We start from the raw sequence: 22,259 nt of genomic DNA on the forward strand, positions 1-22,259 counted from the left end.
AAGAGAGAAAAGGAACCTGTGTAATATCGCTCTTTGAGCATAATTTATTTACTTTATCTCTTTTATGGACCTCAGGTTCACAGATTTAGATTAATCACAATCTTTAATTCATGACACAGTTTCATTCTTAGTCTGGGCATGGCGCTCTATAATTTAATGTAACACATTTCTCTCAACAAATACGTTGATAATATAATAGACACCCATGAACTCAGTACCCAAATACAGGAATGAAAAGGCAGTATCAGAAGGGAGAGCACACAAAGAGATCCATAAGGCAGTGTAACCTAGATGTATGTCAAAGGTGGCATGCAGAGTACTGTAAAAAGAAGAGACTGTTCAGCAAGTGGGCCCAGGAACATTGATTTTTTATAAGAAAAACATGTTAAAATGCACTCCCACCATGCACAGTACACAAAAATAAACTCCATGTAGTTTAAGACATTTGTGTCAAAAAGCTAAATATTAAAACATGTAATAAAATTAGGGTGAACTTCTTCCTGGCTTTGGGGTAAGAAAGGGCTTAAAGAAGAGACCTAAGGCACTAACCATAAAAACAATTGAAAAATTAGAATACAATAATATTAAGAAAATTTTTTCATCAAAAGACTCCTTAAAGACAGTTTAAAAAAAGGCAAACTATAATCTGGGAGAAGATATTTGCCACACATATTTGAAAAAGGATCAAGAATATATAGTTAGCAAAGGATCAAAACTTTATATCAAGAATATATAAAGAATGCCTACAAACCAAGTTTTAAAAAGACAAAAAGCAGTAGGAAATGAACAAATAGGCACATCACAAAAGATGAAACACAAGTAGCTAGAAAACATCTAGAGATTCTCAGCCTATCTAACAATCAGGACATGCCAGTGAAGACTAAATTCAGGAAGTCATTTAACACATAATCAACTTGCAAAAATTAACAAGTCTGGAATTGCCAAGTGTTGTATAGGATGTAGATCAATATAATTTGTTATATGTTGCTGGTGAGGGTATTAATTGGTACCATCTCTTTCCACCACTTAGGCATTATGTTTTATAGCTGAAGAGTTTCATAGCAGACAATTCAACACTTCTACTCCTAGATAAATACCCCCCCAAAAACAAATTATTACATGTGTCCAGGAGATATGTACACAAATGTTGGGGGGAAAACACTACTCATAATAACAAAAAAACTGTAAATTATCTAAATGGTTATAGTTAGGAGGGTGGATAAATAAACTGTAATATAGTCATATAAAATACTATGGAGCAATGAAAAATGAGTGAATGGCAGCCACGTATGACAGCATGAATGAATCTTAATAACACTGTATTGAGTCAAAAAAGTAAATGCCAAGTGACAATATATGGAATGATATTTTAAAGTAAATTTTATTTTTTAAAATTTTTATTGAAATAAAGTTGATTTATAATGTTTTGTTAGCTTCAGGTGTACAGCAAAGTGATTCAGTTATACGTATATATAAATATATATTCTTTTTTTACATTCATATTTTTAATGAGATATTGAGTATAGTTCCCTGTGCTATTCAGTAGGTTCTTGTTGGTTATCTATTTTATATATAGTAGTGTGTATATTTTAATCCCAAACACTTAATTTATCCTTCCCCCCTCCTCCCCTTTGGTAACCATAAGTTTGTTTTCTACATCTGTAAGTCTATTTCTGTTTTGTAAATAAGTTCACTAGTATCATTTTTTTAGATTCCACATATAAGTTATATCATATGATGTTTGGCTGGCTTACTTCACTTAGTATGATAATCTCTAGGATTAAAAGCAACTACAACCAAACACTATATGGTTTAGGCATAATAAGTGATAAAAATTTAAAATATATATAAGTAAGTGAATAATAGACAACATTCAGAACAGCGTTTGCTTTTGAATGGGCATACAAGGGATGGGACGGGGAGTAAATATTTATAGTGTTATTTATAATAATTCCAAAATCTGTGTGTATGAGTTGAGGGTAGGATGAGATAATAACTCAATGGATATTATGAAGCCAAACAAAACAATAGCCAAAATGTACTAAGCTACATAGAAAAGGGTAGAAGCTGGGAATTTTTTACCAATCAGATATTAATTGATAATAAAAAGCATTAGACTGGGGATGAAATTGCATACTTAATAGATTAACATTTATCCTATGTTAAACATAAAATTGATGTTAACATAAAATTGAGTTGTTTATAATAAACTATGCTGAAACTCTACCTACACTAGTTGTCACCCTTTATTCTTGATACTATAATACAAGAAAGTTCCATGAGAGTGTTTTTTTGTTTGTTTACCTGTATCCACAGTGCCTGAGATAGTGCATGGTATTGAGTTGGTGCTCAACAAATATTGTTGAATCAATAAATGAATTAATACTTCTTGGTTACAGGGAAGGTAGATCATGTAACAATGGGGATAAAAATTTATTGGACAATGTTATAGGAAAAAGCTGAACTCCAACTTAAATTTATGCTATGATTGCATATAAATTATCCCATATTTTAATTAGCATCTGATGTTTTCCTTTGTTTATTTGAATTATTTGATTGTCTATTGAAATTATACTAGAATGTAAGATACACAAGAAAAGGGACCTAAACCTTTTTCTGTTGTTCACTGTAGTATTCTAACATCTGTAATAGTGGCAGGTAACAGTAGGTGCTCAGCAAATATTTGTCAAATGATTGAAAAGGTATGTGTACATTTGGGCAAGGAAGAAAACACACACACACACAGTGAAAAGAAATGATCTGTTTAATTGAAAGTTTTGAGCTTTTTATTTATTTGTTTTATTTAAATTGTTATTACAATAGCATGTGTGCCCAGAATAAAATCCTTTTTATCCAATGCATCACATCAATATGAAGCATAGAGGCCACCCAAGGTACTTTTTGCCCCAGAAACTAGAAAATTGAAAGTGTCTTGCTTGAAAGTGTTTCCTAATTTACACAAGTATATTCTTGGTCTTTTCATAATGAAATGAACTATTGTAATCCTTCACATTTTCTGTCCTTCCCCACTTGAAAACTTCATCTATCCTCAGACATCTCTTTATCATTCTTACCATAAAAATAGCCTTAGAAATTGTGAAATCTAGGAAGGGACTCTAAAACCCAACAAACAATTCTTTTTCCTGGCAGTGAAAACCCACATTTTTATTTATGCAAGAAGATCTTGTTAACCATTTGCCATTTTTCATCCATAAGCTTAGAGAAAAAATTCCCCACAGTGAGTTGCTCTATTTATAATCATTCACAAAAACACATTAGGATCCAACAAGTTAATATTGATTGCTCAGTCCCAAACTGTTTTTGAAACATGTTTCTACTCATTGGATTGGGCTGCAATATGACATCCAATATTAGATGATGCATTTGGCAAGATTCGTGTCAGGCATTGGTAATGGGATTTTTTTCTTCCAATATGTTTATTTCAATAGATTTATGAAATGTTCAGATGGAAAAAAAGAATGATAATGGATGGATTTCTAGTGAAATAAACCCACTAGCAGTGTTTCTAGGGCCCTTGCTATTTATGAACACATTCTATGGGATATTTGCTTATACACACATTTTGTATAGCTCATATATATTTGGATGTCACAAGAAGGTTCTGAGTACATTGCATTTACAATAAATTTATTAGTGTATGTTTTAATATATTCTTTTGTTGTTATTTTGTTATTTATTAATTTGAAGAGGTCTTGGCTGCGATTCAAGAATGTTGGAATCTAATCCTAGTTCAGCTTCCATATTTCCTACAGTCTAGAACAGTAATATTTTACTGTAACCATCTATGAAATGGAGATACCAAATCTGAACTTCTAAATACCCAAAATGTATGCGCTTAATAACATCCTGGGACACATTTTCATCCTGACACAGGTGATCAGACCATGGAGCAGAAAATTGAAGCTTAATTACTTTTTTCTTTCTGGTTTTTCCTGCCATCCATCTGGCCCAGTGGAGCCTAAAGCCACATTGAAATCAGTTTGTCTAAGTTAGGCAAGCAGAAAAATGATATGAGTCTCCATGGGTCCCTAAGCCTCCAATTTATCCCATTACCAAAATCATCAAGTTCACTGTCACCACATATGTGCACAAACACACACACACACACACACACACACACACACACACACGCCTCAGAGTACCTCTTATCGATCTCACATGAGGTCTTTATTCTGTTCTTTGACCTTGCATCCCATATTCTTCAGAATTTACATATTCTTCTTAAATCTTACAAGTGCATTTCTTATCCTGTCCCTGGTCCTGGCTGTTTCTCCTCAAGTTCCTGGTAGTTGTGCCTAATAATTTCATAACAACCCCTTCTACTTTCCATAGGCAGAGGGTGATGGAGAAGCTAGAGCTGAGGAGTTGAGGGTCAATGGCAGGGACACAGCAATGCCAGGACCTACAACGATGCTGGGCCCTGTGTCAGGCTGCACTATAATCTCTTCAGTCCCTCCGTTCCCTGTTGGCCAGGATGCTGATTCTCTAAACTCACCATTCTTATCTTCAAATTCTAAAATCTTATATGTCTCAGATCACATCTCTTTCCATTTTCCTTTTATCTAAAACACTGTTCTGCTCCCATTCTGTCACCTAATTCCTCATTAGGTCAGCCTCAAATTAAAGATTTATTCCTCTGATTTAAAATTCTATCCTTTGTTAAAATACCAATTTCTGGGGGCTCCATGTTCTTCACAGTTAGTACACAAGCTCCACACTTGCAAAGCTCGTAAATGTCATCTTTGTTAGGAAGACCATAAGGGGGTCCCATTTATGGACTAAGTGATCATGGCAAGAGTGGACACAGTAGCTGGTGCCAGTATTTGCATCCTGATGGAAGAGGTGATGCTGACCCAGTATATATTCCCCTTGAAGAAAAAGTTGGGGCAGAAGACCAAGATCACTGAGATCTCTGTGTCCAAGCCCCGCATCTATGATTATTGCTTGCCACCCTATGCCTTTGTTCTAAGACAAAATTAAGGGCAGAACTCAGAGTGTCTTAAGGAAGATTGGTTACTCAGTAAAAGTCTGTACATGTAAAAATCATGCCAGAATTTTAGAAAAGTTCAGTTTGCCTCAAGAACCCTATAAGAGTACCAGAAATGATCTGTGATGTTGTCAAAAGAGGAGCTGCCAAACCAGATAATCATGGACTTTTATATGACAGTAAGTAGATTTTCCTACAAAGGGAAAGATGCCTAACATGTCATAATATTATTGAGAACTGTAAGCTGGTTACAAATGAATGTCAAAAACTGTTATTGCAACTCAAGGAAAAAGACAGTGCTATTGAAGTTGATCTTGTTTTTACCATAGAAGTACCCTTTTATGGTAGAATGGTATGCTAAGTCACAGAGTCTCCTTGTCGAATAACCTTTATCAAAAGCTAAATTTAAAAGAATTGTGGAAGAAACTGATGTTATGCTAAAGGAGGGATATAAGAATTTATTTGAGAAACTCTAACCACACCATATCCCTATGTTCATATTTTCGACCAATAATGGTGATGTACTTAAGGATGTTATCCATCAAGCTGGTGTTTATCATCCAAATGTCAAAGTAGTGTTCATTCATGGATTTTCATGAAAATATGTTCTCAAAGAATTTAAAGGAGAATTAGCCTATATATTTAAAAAACATGATGATACCTTGAAGAACACAGAATATTTCAATCAATTAAAGGACAATAATAATTTAACTCTGCTGAGAGACTCCCAAGGAGACTTAAGAATGGCAGATGGAGTAGCCAGTGTTTAACACATCCTAAAAATTGGATATCTAAATGATGGAGTGGATGAGCTTTTAGAAAAAGTATTGTTTTAGTGAAAGATAAATCACTGGAGATAGCCAGCTCTATCTTACTGAGGATTCTATAAACTGGTATTCTTCAGGAAGACCTCTCTCCTATGGGAGCAGTTAATACAAGAAATACCCATCTCTTAATCTTGCTGAAATGCTCTTAATTGTAATATATTCTTGCTCTTGAAGTTTTTCCTTTACATTACTGAAATATTTTCAGACATGTTAAGTCTATCAACTGGAAGCTTCTTTTTCTTCACCTCTCTCAACACACTTTCCTCTTTATTTCTTTTTTAACAGATTTTTAAAAATCTTAAAGGCAAAATCAGAAAAATAACTCCCTAGTTTTCCAAAGTGGATTCTGTAATTCAATTTTATCACACATATTTTGAGATCTTTTTATACTTGAAAAGTTTTCAGAAGGCCAAAAAGAAGTTTTATGAAATGGTCAAATAATTTACTTGATTTTAAGTTAAGTATTGCCATTTTTGCAATTTGGATGGATCATGCTGATGGTATTACCATCTCCTGAAATTGTATTATGTTTGGTTTTCTTGTTTGGAGAAAATCAAAATTGACCAGAAAAGACTGATGCTCTGTATTTAATGAAAAAACTGTTGGTATCCACATGTAACTGATCATTACAAGTGTTCTATATTGAATCGCTGATAATAAACATAAAATAGAAAATCTTTTTTTAAATACCCATTTCTCTCAAAGTGATAGCACTTGTTAAACCATTCATATCTTAGCATAAATTAATTTATCATATCCTTTCTTGCAAACAGACTTTGAAGAGATAAGAAATAAAGTCTTCAGGCCCTAAAAGTAGGAAGTAAAGGAGACACCATATTGGGCAAAAAATCTGTAAGGTTACCCAGAACAAACTGCCTTCTTCATAATTTTACCTAAATCCAGGCCTGGTTCTAATTTCTTTTTAGTTGGTTTTGCTCTTTGTCAATCAAACTCCTGGCTTAATGGCTTAAACATTAAAAATTGGCATTAAAAAAGTACCCAGTCCATTGTCATCTATAGACCTTGGCATTCTATCTAGAACAGATCTATCAAGATCACATGTACAGGGTCATAGAACTATATTGAAGATAAGAACATCTCCCTGACCTAGACAAACTCAAAATAGCTATATACAAAATCACCCTAACCTGGTGGGTGACCCCAAGTGGAGCAGCTATCACAGACTGTCCTGTGAGCAATCCCCAGAAAGCAGTGACTTTCAGCTCTTCCAAAGGGCCTGGTAACATACCTTTGTCTGCAGCTGTAACTGCCACCGGCATCTAGAGAGAAACCAAGAAAGGGTCAGGCTAAGGGGGGTTTTAATGTTTGTTTTATTTTATTTTGGTTTTGCTTATTGTTTTGGTCTTGACACAAAAGAAAGCATTCAGCTGGGAAAATCATGTATACTAATGTTTTAAATAAATGAGCGTAATGTTTTTCTACTGACTATAACCATATACTACTGTAGTTATTTTACTTTACATTACATTATAGGCATGTTATCAGGTACAGATATGTGGAGTCTGCCAAGAAGTGGAACTTTCTTGCCAGAGTTGGAGAGCTAAACAAAATGAGTTGATATATCTATTTCAAAGGCCATATGTGCTGCTGGAATTTGCTGCCATCCACTCAAGGGGAAAGTTTGCCTCTGAATGTATCAAAAGGACTCACCCAGCAGCTAACAAGTCCTGTAACCACAGGGGTCTGATTATTCGCTGTTGACACTTCAGTTTTCATGGTCAAACAATGTCAGCTTACCCTTCAGGCTATACTACAAAGCTACAGTAATCAAGACAGTATGGTACTGGCACAAAAACAGAAATATAGATCAATGGAACAGGATAGAAAGCCCAGAGATAAACCCACGCACATATGGTCACCTTATCTTTGATAAAGGAGGCAAGAATATACAGTGGAGAAAAGACAGCCTTTTCAATAAGTGGTGCTGGGAAAACTGGACAGCTACATGTAAAAGAATGAAATTAGACCACTCCCTAACACCATACACAAAAATAAACTCAAAATGGATTAAAGACCTACATGTAAGGCCAGACACTATTAAACTCTTAGAGGAAAACATAGGCAGAACACTCCATGACATAAATCACAGCAAGATCCTTTTTTGACCCACCTCCTAGAGAAATGGAAATAAAAACAAAAATAAACAAATGGGACCTAATGAAACTTAAAAGCTTTTGCACAGCAAAGGAAACCATAAACAAGACGAGAAGACAACCTTCAGAATGGGAGAAAATATTTACAAATGAAGCAACTGACAAAGGATTAATCTCCAAAATTTACAAGCAGCTCATGCAACTCAATATCAAAAAAACAAACAACCCAATCCAAAAATGGGCAGAAGACCTAAATAGACATTTCTCCAAAGAAGATATACAGATTGCTAACAAACACAAGAAAGAATGCTCAACATCATTAATCATTAGAGAAATGCAAATCAAAACTACAATGAGATATCATCTCACACTGGTCAGAATGACCATCATCAAAAAATCTACAAACAATAAATGCTGGAGAGGGTGTGGAGGAAAGGGAACCCTCATGCACTGTTGGTGGGAATGTAAATTGATACAGCCACTATGGAGAACAGTATGGAGGTTCCTTAAAAAACTAAAAATAGAACTACCATACAACCCAGCAATCCCACTACTGGGCATATACCCTGAGAAAACCATAATTCAAAAAGAGTCATGTACCACAATATTCATTGCAGCTCTATTTACAATAGCCAGGACATGGAAGCAATCTAAGTGTCCATCAGCAGATGAATGGATAAAGAAGATGTGGCACATATATACAATGGAATATTACTCAGCCATAAAAAGAAACAAAATTGAGCTATTTGTAGTGAGGTGGATGGACCCAGAGTCTGTCATACAGGGTGAAGTAAGTCAGAAAGAGAAAAACAAATACCGTATGCTAACACATATATATGGAATCTAAAAAAAAAAGTGGTTCTGAAGGACCTAGGGGCAGGACAGGAATAAAGATGCAGACCTAGAGAATGGACCTGAGGACATGGGGAGGGGGAAGGGTAAGCTGGGACAAAGTGAGAGTGGCATGGACATACATACACTACCAAATGTAAAATAGATAGCTAGTGGGAAGCAGCTGCATAACACAGGGAGATCAGCTTGGTGCTCTGTGACCCACCTAGAAGGGTGGGATAAGGAGGGTGGGAAGGAGGGAGATGCAAGAGGGAAGAGATATGGGGATATATGTATATGTATAACTGATTCACTTTGCTATAAAGCAGAAACTAACACACCATTGTAAAACAATTATACTCCAATAAAGATGTTAAAAAAAAAAGTCCTGTTGGCATCTTTTCTTTACTGAAGGCCACTGTAACACACATGGGCTTTCATGCTTTTAGCTCATCTGTGGGATAGACATGAGAACAGTCACAACACACTCTCTGGGGCTGGAAAAACCTCTCCTAGTGTTTTCTTCCATTTCTTCTTCCTGCTTTAAATGGCTGTGATCAAAACCTTCCCTATTAGAAACATCTGGACCACAGGCATTCCCTCAACTCCCACTTTATTTTGGGACATTCTAATGTGTGCTGAATTTTTAGGTTCAATTAAAGGTCAAGAAGAGACAATAAAATAATTAGTCTTATACAGATTAACTTTTCCATTATCTTCTTCCTTTAGCAGCTTCATGGATGCCCAGTGAAAAGTACAGTTCATCCCCGTCAAGGGCAGGTTCGACACTTCATGGTGAGCACTTAGGGAAAATTTAGTGTCAGGGAAGGTTGTGGTCTGCTTTATTTGATCAGAGGTGAAAAAATGAGAACGAAGCCAATCTCAGGTATTTAAAAGTGCATCTTGATGAAAACGACAGTGATGATAAAAATGACAATGGATGGAACCAAAATTCTTCCCAGTCACTCAAAAAAGATAGTCAGAGACCAAGTCTTAGATTTGTCTCTGTTTTATTTCAAAATGAAATCTACATAATAGCATTTGGGGGCCAAATAAATCCATTAAAGTGCATTTTAAGTTTTAATTTTCCATTGGAAAATGGAATGATTTGTTGACATGGATTTGTCTACTCAGATGTTGCAAAGGAATTTTTATTGATCTTATCAAACATATTAGAGTGGGAAGAATCAGTATTTTGATTCATTGGACCTCTGATAACCTGGACCACTATGGATAAGCCTCATCTTTCCATGACACCAACTTCAGACATTTTCCCATAACCACTTCTCATGGAGATTCTTTAGCAGATATTGTTTTGTTGTATGTGCTGTATTGTTTCTCTTTTTTTCTTTAAACCAATAGGAAGTTTCACTCTTTGGTAACTGTTAGACAGATCCTAGGGTACCAGCCCTGCATAAATTGGTCCTTAGTAAACTTTACACATAATATTTTAGGAGCATTTAGACCATTCAGATTGAGCCCTTTCTAATAGCAAGTGAAGTCCAATCACAATTTTACACTTCTTGACCAGGTGGAGATGGTCATTAGGATCAGTTCAGATATCCCCTTTATATCCCTAGGTGACACCTTCACCAGCACAGCCAGAGCATTTTCAGAAGTTCCCACAACTGCCAATGGATCTACTAAAAATAATCATATCCATATCACTGGTGAGTCATTTACCATTTTTTTAAAATTTTATGTTTTATTCATTCAACAAGTATTTACTGAGTACCTACCATTTGTCAGGTACTGTGCCAGTTGTTGGGTATACATTGAAAACACTTGCCTCCTGAAGATTATAATCTATTATAGATGATATTTAGTAAATAAATAATCATGCAATTAAATTTATTTGTGACACATCTTATGGTATAGTACAAGGTGTTGCCAGAGTCTAACAGAAAGCTCTGATTTTAATTGGGGAACAAGAAAGGATTCTCTGAGGTTATATTTAAAATTAAAATCTGAAAAATGAATAAGAATTAGCCAGGTAAAAAGTAGTGAGAAACATTTCAGTTCTCTGAAAGTATAGTCTGATTTTTGGAACAAAGAGTATTCCTGTAATTCAACTAATAAAATTTTGTCAATGCTAAATGCAATCCCTTGTTTTATATCGTAAGAGGTCATGGTATTCAATAAAGTTAGGACCCTCCCAACACAGATCTTGATTGTAAATTCAGAGGCATAATCAACTCTTTCCCTTCAGAAGGTATTCACTTAACTGGTGAACGCTCCACCTGGGGACTCAGTTTATTTCATTTCGAGGGTTGTACAGTCCTCAGTCACTGGACCATCGTCCATCCTGCACACCACATAGCAGTAGAGCTGCAAACTGACATCCTACTAACATCTTTAACTATTGGTGCCTTAAAGAACTGCCTAATTGAGAGACAGGGCAAGATCGGAGCTCTGCTTCTCCACTAAGACATTCCTGAAGTCAATGGTCTCATTTTCTATATTTGGTTGGGAGAAAATTAGTAAGCATTGATGGAAGACCTATTAGAAGACCTATTTAAAACCTTTTGTTCTTTCATCTCTCTAAAACTTTGGAGGTAAAATGTTATATTCCACCATATTACCAGTGTAGAGCTTAGTAAGTCTTGACTTTACTAAAACAGAACTTTGTGGAGTCCTAAGTTGACCTCTTGTGAGATTATTTCTTTTGTGATCATGATATTCCAGTGGTTTGAACTACTGTGAGCTCTCTAGCCACCTGTGCATACAATGAGCCACATGGTTACATATTTTAGGACTGTGCGAGCTTCCAGGGTACCCTCAGTGTCTGCTTTGACAGGGCTAGAGTAGCGTGAGCATCAGGAGGACCTTGAATCCCTGGATACGTGTTGTAAGAGGAAAAATCTTCAGCACTGATACCCAGTGTTAACATGACATCATGTGGCTGCCATCCAAACTACGTAAAACATAGAAGAGATTTGGTAACTAATATTTTAAATCCAGTTTTTTGGCCTGTAGTTTTTGAAACTTTGCTTTATGAAGAGCAGTGTAATAAATCTGAGGCAATCAAAAAAATTAAAAAACTAGTCTCCACCTACAATCAGTTTATAATCTAGTTAAAACGATGAAAAAAAAAATCCAGATATTTCTGATACAAAAATGCACTTTTTGCCCAAATAATTTATGTAATCTGAAGAGCTAATGATGTACCTATAATGTATTAGGAATTTCACTGGAGTGTTGTTAGAAATAAGGAAAGCCTGGAAACAATTTAACCGTCTAACATTAAGAGGCTAATTAAATAAACTATGGTAGATCCATACATTGGGGAACTAGCCAGTAATTTAATATTGTAGAATGAGGAAAACCTCTATGCACTTCTGTGAAAAGTATTCCAAGAATGTTTTTTAAGAGAAAGAAATCAGGAACAGAACAGTATGTACAGTATGCCCCCATTTGTAATAAGAAGGGATATATATTCATGGTACATATATTTGCTTATATATGTGTAAAAAATTTCTGATAGGATACATAATTAACTATTAAAAGTTATTGCCTCTGGTGTGGGTAGCTGGCATCTGAAGAAGTAAGGATACTTCCTTTTCATTGTAGTTCTGTATTTCTGTACTATTTGAATCTTTAACATGATCATAAAACACTTTTTAAAAAGGAAAAAATTAAGCAACTATATAATTATAAACATTCCCTTTTATTCTCTGCCAGGCAGAACCAGACAATCTTATTTCCTAAGAGGGTTTGTTTTCTTCATTTTTCCTTCATGTTAGAGAAAAAGTAAAACAGTCCAGAATATTATATTTATATTGCCTCTGGCCTTTTTGGCTTTGGACTTTCAGGCCTTTGAATTGTTACAATGCTTTTTACTCTTTCCTCCTCCTCCTAAAACACTAATATTCCATAAAGCATTTAATGACTCCTTAAAGAATAAGAAGATCCAAAGCTAGACCAATATTTCTACATATAAAGTTTTCTTTACTGAAGTGAATTTGGAAAACAAATTTACAGATGATCAGTTTTATTTATTCATTCTTACAAATACCATTTCACTGGGCACCATGTGCCAGGAATTGTCCAGGGTCTTACGGAAATGAAAAAAAAGAAAAGATCAGTTCTGGAACATTCTAACAAGAAAGACATTCATGTAAAATAAGCAATTGTATAAATGCAAAAACAGATATGAGAACAAGGCATAGACATGGTCCCAGAGCATGACTGTGATCAATGAACACCCCATGGCCTTTGGAGAAAACGTGTTTCGGGTAAGCAAATTAATTCAGTTCATCCTGTTTTCCAGTTGCCAAACTTTGGCATTAAAGTTCGTCTCTCTTTATGCCCTTTTCAGGTATCGTGGTTAATCAACCCAAAGATGGAATGTCCTGGCCAGTGATTGTGGCAGCTTTGCTCTTTTCCTGCCTTGTATTGTTTGGTCTTGGAGTGAGAAAATTGTGTCAGTACCAAAAAGAAATGTGAGTCCAATACTAAGATATGCAGTAACAGATACTTTTTTCAGTACAAAATATTCACTCAGCACTTTAAATATCATTCCTCGATAGCATTTATCTCATATTTAACTGAGGAAATAAGGCTCAGAGAAGCTCAGAGAGGCTACCTCGCTTCCCCAGCACCACACAGTTGGGATTAGATGCACAACTTCTGACTTCGTGCCACCTCTCCCTGTTCAGGCTGGAGCACTCACTGGATGGAACAAGTCAGTGGGCATGAAATGAGAACTGAAACTGATTTTTCTTTTAATCTTCATTATTTTTTTCATTTTCATGCATCTCTGAACTGCCTGGGCCCAGCTGAGCCTAGATGCTCAAGTATGAAATTGAGTGAGAAAGGTAATTTTAAGAAATTTCCAGCTGCTTTTCAGCAGAATGGGCTTTTACTGCCCTTTTCCTTTTTCCCCACGGAGAAAAGCAAGCAAGCAATGAGTTACCCCTTTTCTGTCTTATTGAAATATTTTCCAAAACTCTCCTCCCTCCACTCATCTTTCTGAAAGGACATGGAAGGTTAAGCCTCACTTTTCTGACTCGGCTGTTTCGGATCAGTCTGGATTAGGCCATGCCTAGAGGAGACCCTCAGAATACATAGAGCTGATCTTCCACGTATCTTACTACTACCGTCTCAGATAACATTGACCATGTGCTCTACCTTCTACTTAGAGTACCCTCGAAAACTCTATAGCCATGTGCAAGGAGTGTTTTGTGGTGAATAAAACACCAAACAGAGTCAGAAATTCTAGATTCTTGTCCAAGTACTACACTTTGGCCACCACGTGACCTTGAGAAATTCTTAATTTCCCATAAAAGATAGAAGTGCACATTTCTTAGAATTTTGTCCACCTTTTGATATATATTGTCTCCATTAAAGCATCAGAGAACCAGGTAATAGGTGTTGGGATTTTTATATTAAAATGAGAAAATGGGAATCTGAAACTATGAATTGATTTTTTTTTATTGTTCTGTATTCAAATGTCTGTGTTATATAGAGATGAAAAACAATCTCTCCCTCTCTCTGGAGAAATTAAGGTACTAGGGATTGATAGACAAAGGGTAGAAGTATTTGAATCATGGACATAAATCTGTTCACAGATATACCTCTATTTCTTGATATCAAGAGAGCTGGAGCATTTGTACATCTAAATGCCACACTCACCTTTATGCTTGATGCACTTCAGAGAGAGAGATGAATTGCGCTAACATAGAACAGTACTTTATACAAAGACAACTTTAAGATTATTCACTAAAACAAACAGAAGGGATTTGGGCATCATCTATCCAGTACCAATCAACTCAGAGACTCAGGAGAGTTTACTTCCCGCTTCCATCCTTCCCCACAGTATACACACAGTGAGTGTGAGCGTGAAGGCTGGGGGTAAGGTTGGCAAAGGGACTATTAGAAAAGCTGCCATCTTTGGTCCCAGAATTTTAAAATTTTGTCCCTGAAGGAATGTCTTAACCCACATAAGAGAAACACTTCTTCTATTAGGAGGCAGTTGCCATGGAGAATGTAGGTTCTGGTTAAAAGGCTTGAATTGCTGGTCTGGTTCCTTTGAACAAGTTGCTTAAAACCTCTGAGCCTCAGTTTTATCTATGGAACGGTGACAATAATATTCAATTCCTAAATACAAATTATATAATGCTGTGATTAAAATGATTTACAAATTATAAAGTATCACATAAATATTAATTAATGCTACTATCATAACAGCACTAAAAAGCAGGTTATGCCAGGAAAAAAATCTGAGAGAACCAGGGAAGCATGTCTCTTTCACTTTCTCTGTTTCCTACTTTAAACAATATATTATACATACATACATCACCCCCTGACATTCTCAGCGTTGAAGGAGCGATGTTTTGTTCCTAGCATGGAAAGACCTCCGCCTTTCAAGCCGCCTCACCTCCCATCAAGTACACCTACATTCAAGAGTCCATTGGAGGTGATCTGCCTTGTCATGAGCTGGAGACACTCTAGTCCTCTGAGAGTTTGCCACACAACAAAACTCTGCTAGAATCCTATCGAAAAGATAGATATCGTGCTTTATTAATATAATCACCCTCTAGCCAAGTCTCTACTGCAGTTGAAATGGATGTCAGAATTGAATGACCTGTTTTCCCAGCAACTCACCCTTTTTCATCTGCACATGCTGGAAATTTAAACAAGAGTGAGAGGCTATGTGAAGCTGACACCTAATGCTATCTGCAGGGATTTTCTTGCTTATTTAAGAAGTGCAAATTAGGCTGCTGTCATTAAAAAATACTTGCAGTGTTTTTATTTTTCACTTTAATTCTCTGAGGGGATGACAAGGGTTTCAAGCTTATGTCCATACGAGATCCTCTTCTCTTTGGGGCATCTGCTAACATTCTAAGCTATTTGCCAAAATTATGATAATCTCTGAGGTTTGTTGCATTCCCTAGGAAAATTACAAGAAGAAGAAAATACGGAAGTTCTAACGAGAGTTCCAAACAATGGGAAAGTGCAATTAGTCTTTGTACTGAAATTCAGTTGTTTATTTTCACTGAAGGAAAACAGAATACCTTGCGTAAGAACCCCAGTTCCAGTCTTTCTTCACTCTTCCTCCCGTCATGCTCAGCCCAGGCTCCTGCACATGGCATGAGAAAAAGGATAATCATTTGGTTTTATTTTACTGTTTCATTAGAAGACATAAATATGTGTAGAAGTATTGGGTAAAAAGTGGCAGAGTTGGAGGATGTTTAGATTGTTTCAGTAAAGGGATAGACAGTTGTACAGTACAACATAAGTCATGTAATCGTTCAGTCTATCATATGGCAAGTGTCTCATGGTGTTTTAGTCTTAGCCATCTCTTTGAAGTGGCCTCTTCTGGTTTTATAAATAAGTTCTGGTCAACATTTGCAAATTCATCTCCAACTTGAATAGAGTGAACAGTTGCTCATTCATGGATGGATACTCATTCCATGATTCAGAGGAATTTTCTGCAAGATAGAAGGACTCCAGATGATTTTCAGGCAGTGTTATGATCTTGACCTCTCTCATTTGACTAAAATGACACTTTCACCTGCACCTTAAAATTGTGTGCAAGTAAGTTCATAGAGCCTGTCTCAAACCAGCAACTCTGGACTCTAATCCCTAAGGTTTCTGCATGTCTTCATCATAGGCTTCACTTTCACTGAGAAGAAGCCATATATAAGCATCTTCATCACTCATTTCCAAAGCACAGTGTGTTATATAACATTGTTCAGAAATATTCACTTCTTTATCCACCTGCCTCATGAGCACCCCTTGACTTTGGGCTTGGCCGTATGATTTGCTTTGGACAATGGAATATCATGGACCTGACTAATCCAAGACTTGAAAGTATTTGTATGATTGGACTCACTCTCTTGTTCTCTGCCATTACCATAAGAAGAACATTTTAGGCTAGACTGCTGGCTCCAAGAAGAGGATGAGAGACTCATGGATTAGAGCAGAACCACCCAAGCCAGGCCCAGTTTAGACCAACGAACCTCCAGCCTAACCAAATGTGCGTTATTAAATGGTGTGACGGTTACACAGCATTGTTGTAGCAAAAGTTAACCTATACGCATAAGTCAAGAGGTAGGCATATTTAGGTCTTATGCAAGTGCCTAGGGTGAGAGATAAAATCAAACTTAATTCAATCAAAATAGTCTTTCCCTTGATTAAGCTTAAGTTTTGTTTTAACTGATGAACATACGGTCAGCTTGACCAAATTAACTTTGCAGTGTAAGTCTTTAAAATCATAAAATATTTGATTATGATGGGCATTAGAGGTCGTATTACAAATAAAGAGCTAGAGACTCTGTGAGATTGACTTTCCAAGGTTACATAATTAGAAGTGATAGGGTCAAAATGATGACCCAGCTCTCTGATTTCCAGTCCAGAGTGTGATCAGTCTCCATTATATCATGATATTTAACTGCTTTGGTATCTCCTTTTACTATATACAAGAGCTGTTGTGTGTGCACTTAAGTAAATATTGATTTTTTTAAATGCCCAGGTAGTATATTCCAAAAATTGTTGACAGAAAACAAAGAAAAGCAGAAATAATTGGCCCCTGGGGTGGGATGGCCAGGAAAGTATGCAAAAAAAAAAAAAAAAAAAAAGACTAGGAAATGAAAAGAGAAAAGAAACTAATCAAGATCAGAAGCTGGAAAGAAAGTTTCAAGAAACTAACCAAGGCCAGAGATAATGGAAAGGACATTGTCTCAGAGGCTCTGAGCAAGGAGAGAGGTTTTCGAAGGCAGCCCCCTTGGCACCCTGATTTAGGAGAATGGCTTTGGCTTGAACTTGAAGGTTGAATCTGCAGAAACACAGAAACTTTGTTCTTTGAGGGATGATGGACATAGCCTGAGTTTTTGACAACAGCAGTCATGGCTGTGTCAACCAGCTGAAGCTTGAGTGTCCAGCAGAGACAGCTGAAATGGTGAGTGAAAGTTACCCTCTTGAGAGAAAAAGACATTAACTGGCAGAAATGAGCTGAAGTTCCAGCCAGAAACACATGGTGAAATGGTGGGAACAGAGCATTTTATTTCTCAGCTCTGGCAAAGGGTTTTTTTTTTTCCTGAATTCTGTGACTACTAGCAAGGCTGCATGCTCCAACCAGGAAGATGTAACCAGAGAGCAAGAAAATATGAACTTGGGCTTCCCTGGTGGCTCAGTGGTTGAGAATCTGCCTGCCAATGCAGGGGACACGGGTTCGAGCCCTGGTCTGGGAAGATCCCACATGCCACGGAGCAACTGGGTCCGTGAGCCACAACTACTGAGCCTGCGCGGCTGGAGCCTGTGCTCCGCAACAAGAGAGGCCGCGATAGTGAGAAGCCCGTGCACCGCGATGAAGAGTGGCCCCGCTTGCCACAACTAGAGAAAGCCCTTGCACAGAAACGAAGACCTAACACAGCCATAAATAAATTTAAAAAAAAAACAAAAAAAATATTAAAAAAAAAAAAGAAAATATGAACTTAGGCAAGGTCAGGGCCAAGGAACACTTTTGAAATTACTCTTAAACCCTGTCTAGTGCTTCTGTGATGGGTCTAGACATTAGCTGGGTGCAAATTAACAAAGGAATGAGAACAATAGAATCTAAATTTTTCTCCCCAACCGACATCTTTGTACCCTGCTAACCTCGGTTACATTCTTTATCTGGTTTGCTCACTCAATCCCTCATGTTAGCTCAAAGACCCGGTGAGATTGTGATTATAAGGAGGGACACTGAGGAAAACAAGGGGGAAGAGTAACAAACCCAAAATCACAACATAAAGAAGAGAACATGGAGGGGGCCGCATCCAGCTACCCTTGGTAAATGACAGGAATGTGCCTGCATTTGCCCTGAGTTCTGTCAGACGACTCCCCATTTACTGTCCAAAAAAGTCATACCACCAAACTAAACTGATCACAGTGTTAAAGCCATTCAGCTATTGCTAGAAAATACTCAGAGGTGCTGGGAAGGCAGGGTGGAGTGGACGGAAAAACAGTTACGTGAATTGTGAAGAGAAATTTGATGGTGGACCTGAGAACAACGTAGAGAGTTAACATTTCTTAGACATGTGAAACTGTACTGATTATACCATAATGGCAGATTCGTGCCATTATACATTTGTCAAAACCCATGGAAGATACATCAAGGGTGAAACTTAATGTAAAGTTTGGACTTCGGGTAATAATAATATGTCTGTGTAGTTTCCTTGATTGTAACAAACATACTACTCTGGCACAGGATGTTGATAGTGAGGGAGACTGTGTGAGGTGGGGCAGGGGGAAAATGGGAATTCTGTATTTTCCACTCAATTTTGCTGTGAACCTAAAAGTTATCTTAAAAAATAAAATCTATTTTTAAAAAAATGTTAACCTCTCTATTCTGCAGTTTCTCTTGTGAAGACATAAATACATGATAATGCTGAATGGGAAGAGAAGTGGGGATTTGAGAATTTTATCTGTGGTAGAACCATTTTTGTACCACTGGTTTGGGATCAGCATAATTCCACTCTCATAAGTAATTGGGTTGCATTGGATTTTTCTTGTACATAAAGCTGTTGCCCTGATTCAAATGGACATGCTTTAATGCCTAATAGATCTGAACCTGACATAATTATAAATAGGAATTTATTTTAATTTCTGCTCCTAGTTAATGGAAAAGTGTGACAAACACTGCTCCTGAGTACCTCTTTTTTTTTTTTTTTTTTTTTTTGGCTGCATTGTGTCTTCGTTGCTGCGCGTGGGCTTTCTCCAGTTGCGGCGAGCAGGGGCTACTCTTCGTTGCCGTGCGCAGGCTTCTGATTGCAGTGGCTTCTCTTGTTGCAGAGCACCAGCTCTAGGCGCGCAGGCTTCAGTAGTTGAGGTGCACGGGCTTAGTTGCTCTGCGGCATGTGGGATCTTCCCAGACCAGGGATCGAACCCGTGTCCCCTGTATTGGCAGGCAGATTCTTAACCACTGCACCACCAGGGAAGTCCCCTGAGTACCTCTTTTGAATGGCCAATTTAGGGTCTGTAGATTTCACACTCAAGAAACTGATATAAAAATGTTCTTAGAACCACTCCATGCCTTCAGTGAGTGTAGAGTTTAATAGGAGAAATAGATTCTAAACAAATAAATACAGTACAGAGTGATATGTCTGAAAATAAAAGTATGTACAAAGAAGTGAAAAGAATAAAGAAGAGGGTATCATTTCGGGGGCAGAGCGTGAGAAATATTTTTAAAAGGCTTCAGAGAGACGGCGTCAATAGAGCAAAGGCACCTCAGTAGAGACCTTAACATCTAAGACATAGTGATGGAACTTGAAACCTTACCTAAGGATTATACCAGGAATGCAAGGAGGGCTTACTAATAGAAAAATCTCTTAAATTAATTTACCATATAAATAGAGTTTAGGAGGAAAGGTATAGGATTAATCTCCATAAATGCTTTAAAAGCCATTGGCAAAATTCAACACCCATTTCTAATAAAAACTCTTGAGAAAATGGGATATTTCCCTAGCTCCATATATACATAATATGTGTGTGCATATCTATATCTATTTATATATAGCTATATCTGTATTTATGTACATATATACACTATTGTTATAGTGTATAGATATTATAACTATATAGTTATATATATATATACACACATATACTATAGAATATATACATAAAGACATGTACCATAATATATACTATACTATAGTTATATGCATACAGTGTCAATTACTACAACTATAACTATACAAATATATATATATATATATATATATATATATATATATATATATATATCCAGATGTAATGAAAGGGAAGATGGATAAATCTGACTACTTAAAAATAAAAACAATTTGCATGGAAAAAAAAAAAGCAAAGTGAAAAGGCAAATGATAAACTAGGTGAAAGTATTTACAACATATATGATGAATAAAGGGTGATAAAGAATTTACAAATTGATAAAGAACTTACAAATGTTGAGAATTAAAAAAGCTGAAAAATTCTGTGGAAAAATGGGCCAAAGATATGATACCAATGATTCACAAAAAAGATCTGAAAATAACACTTAAACACTTGAAAAAATGTCAAATTCATTCATATTAAAAGAAATGCAAATTTAAAATTCATTGAGACATTATTTCTTCCCCAATCACTTGTCAAGAATTTGAAAAGTTTGACAGCATGCTCTGTTGTCAAGGCTATGGGGAAACAGGCACTTTCCTATGTTGCTGAAGGGAATGCAAAATGGTACAACCACTGTGGAAAGGAACTGACAATAGCAAACAAAACTACATATTAATTTATCCTTTGATTTAGCAATTCCTCTTCAGGAATTTGCCCTGAAGCTCACTTCCAACAATATCAAAGTGTATATGCACAAGGTTCTTCTTGGCAGCATTATTTGTAATTCCCAAGTACTAAAAACTAAAGTCCAAACATAGGAAATTGATTGAATAAACTATACTAAATACACAAAATGGAAACTGTACAGCAGTAAAAACAAGAAAGAAGAAAATCTCTATTGACTAATATGGAGTGATTTCCAGGAGATAGTGTTACGGGAAAAAAGCAAAGTGCAAAGAGTATATAATATGCTACCTTTGTGTAAGAAAGAAGGAAAGATAAGGAAAAAATTATATTTATATAAATATAATTTATATAATATGATATCCATCTGTCCCTATTGGTGGTGGTAATTTCAATCGTGTGTGTGTGTGTGCATGTGTGTGTGTTGTATGTATATATACATACCTATTTTTCCCAGATCTGTCTTTTGGATGGACCAAGAAGCAAAGATATTCCAGTAGCAATAAGCACAACTGGCACTAGTATCTTGTTCACTAATATAATTTCATACTGAAAGGAATCAGAACTTTCCAGAGAAATGTCTGATGTTGGAATATCTTGTTATGTCAGAAAATAAGAACATATTCCAAAAAATGCTGGGGGTATGTCAGAAAGATGCAGGAATCAGCTTGAAGTCTCCTACTGGCTAAATCTAGGGCAGTTTAAGCACTAATATAATGAAGTATACTAATGAATTAGAAACCATTGAAAAAGAGTAAGAATTCATAAATCTGTAGCGGTAATAGATGACAGATACATAGGGAGAGAGAGAGAGATGGAGAGAGAGAAAGAGAGAGAGAGAAGGGAGGAAGGGAGGGAGGGAGGGAGGGAGGAAAAAGAGAGAGCTCTTGCGTACAGTAGAATGTTGGGAGCTGACTGGTAAATACAGAAGTGCTGGAGTTGGAAAGTCATCATTCTGTAATCACTATAGTAAAGATTGAATCAGGCTAGATTCATCAACAAATACTAAAAAAGGAGGAAACTTTGATGACAGTCAGGATATTTGCATGGTCTCTAATGGTCTCCCTGAAGTATGCTTATTAGTTACAAGGGGGGGGGAAAGCAGCAGTAATTATATAGTGGAGAAATTAGACAACAACTCGACCAAGTGGTCAAAATTAACATCTGTGAGGGACAAATGGACATCCTGCTCCGTCAGATGTGATGCCCTCGGAAGGACACAATATTCCTTTTGCAGTA

The 22,259-nt window shown here is 36.4% G+C and overlaps 1 protein-coding gene and 1 pseudogene across 2 annotated transcripts in view; both read left to right on the forward strand.

Annotated features, from left to right (window-relative positions):
- The window catches only part of CD96 (CD96 molecule), a 91,562-nt gene extending 71,081 nt beyond the window's left edge, over nucleotides 1–20,481 (forward strand). Inside the window, 5 exon segments of the mRNA XM_082394811.1 lie at nucleotides 9,513–9,575; nucleotides 10,361–10,450; nucleotides 13,099–13,222; nucleotides 15,126–15,154; nucleotides 15,157–20,481. Coding sequence (XP_082250937.1) covers nucleotides 9,513–9,575; nucleotides 10,361–10,450; nucleotides 13,099–13,222; nucleotides 15,126–15,154; nucleotides 15,157–15,233 — 383 coding nt within the window. The 3' untranslated portion in view covers nucleotides 15,234–20,481.
- Nucleotides 1,742–10,444, forward strand: LOC309630033 (cytosolic 5'-nucleotidase 3A pseudogene; annotated as a pseudogene). Its single transcript has one exon. The product of its transcript is annotated as a cytosolic 5'-nucleotidase 3A pseudogene (transcript).
- Nucleotides 20,482–22,259: the final 1,778 nt, after the last annotated feature.

This window comes from Balaenoptera borealis (genome assembly GCF_965194805.1).
Source record: "Balaenoptera borealis genome assembly, chromosome: 5".
In the NCBI taxonomy this organism is placed as follows: Eukaryota; Metazoa; Chordata; class Mammalia; order Artiodactyla; family Balaenopteridae; genus Balaenoptera; species Balaenoptera borealis.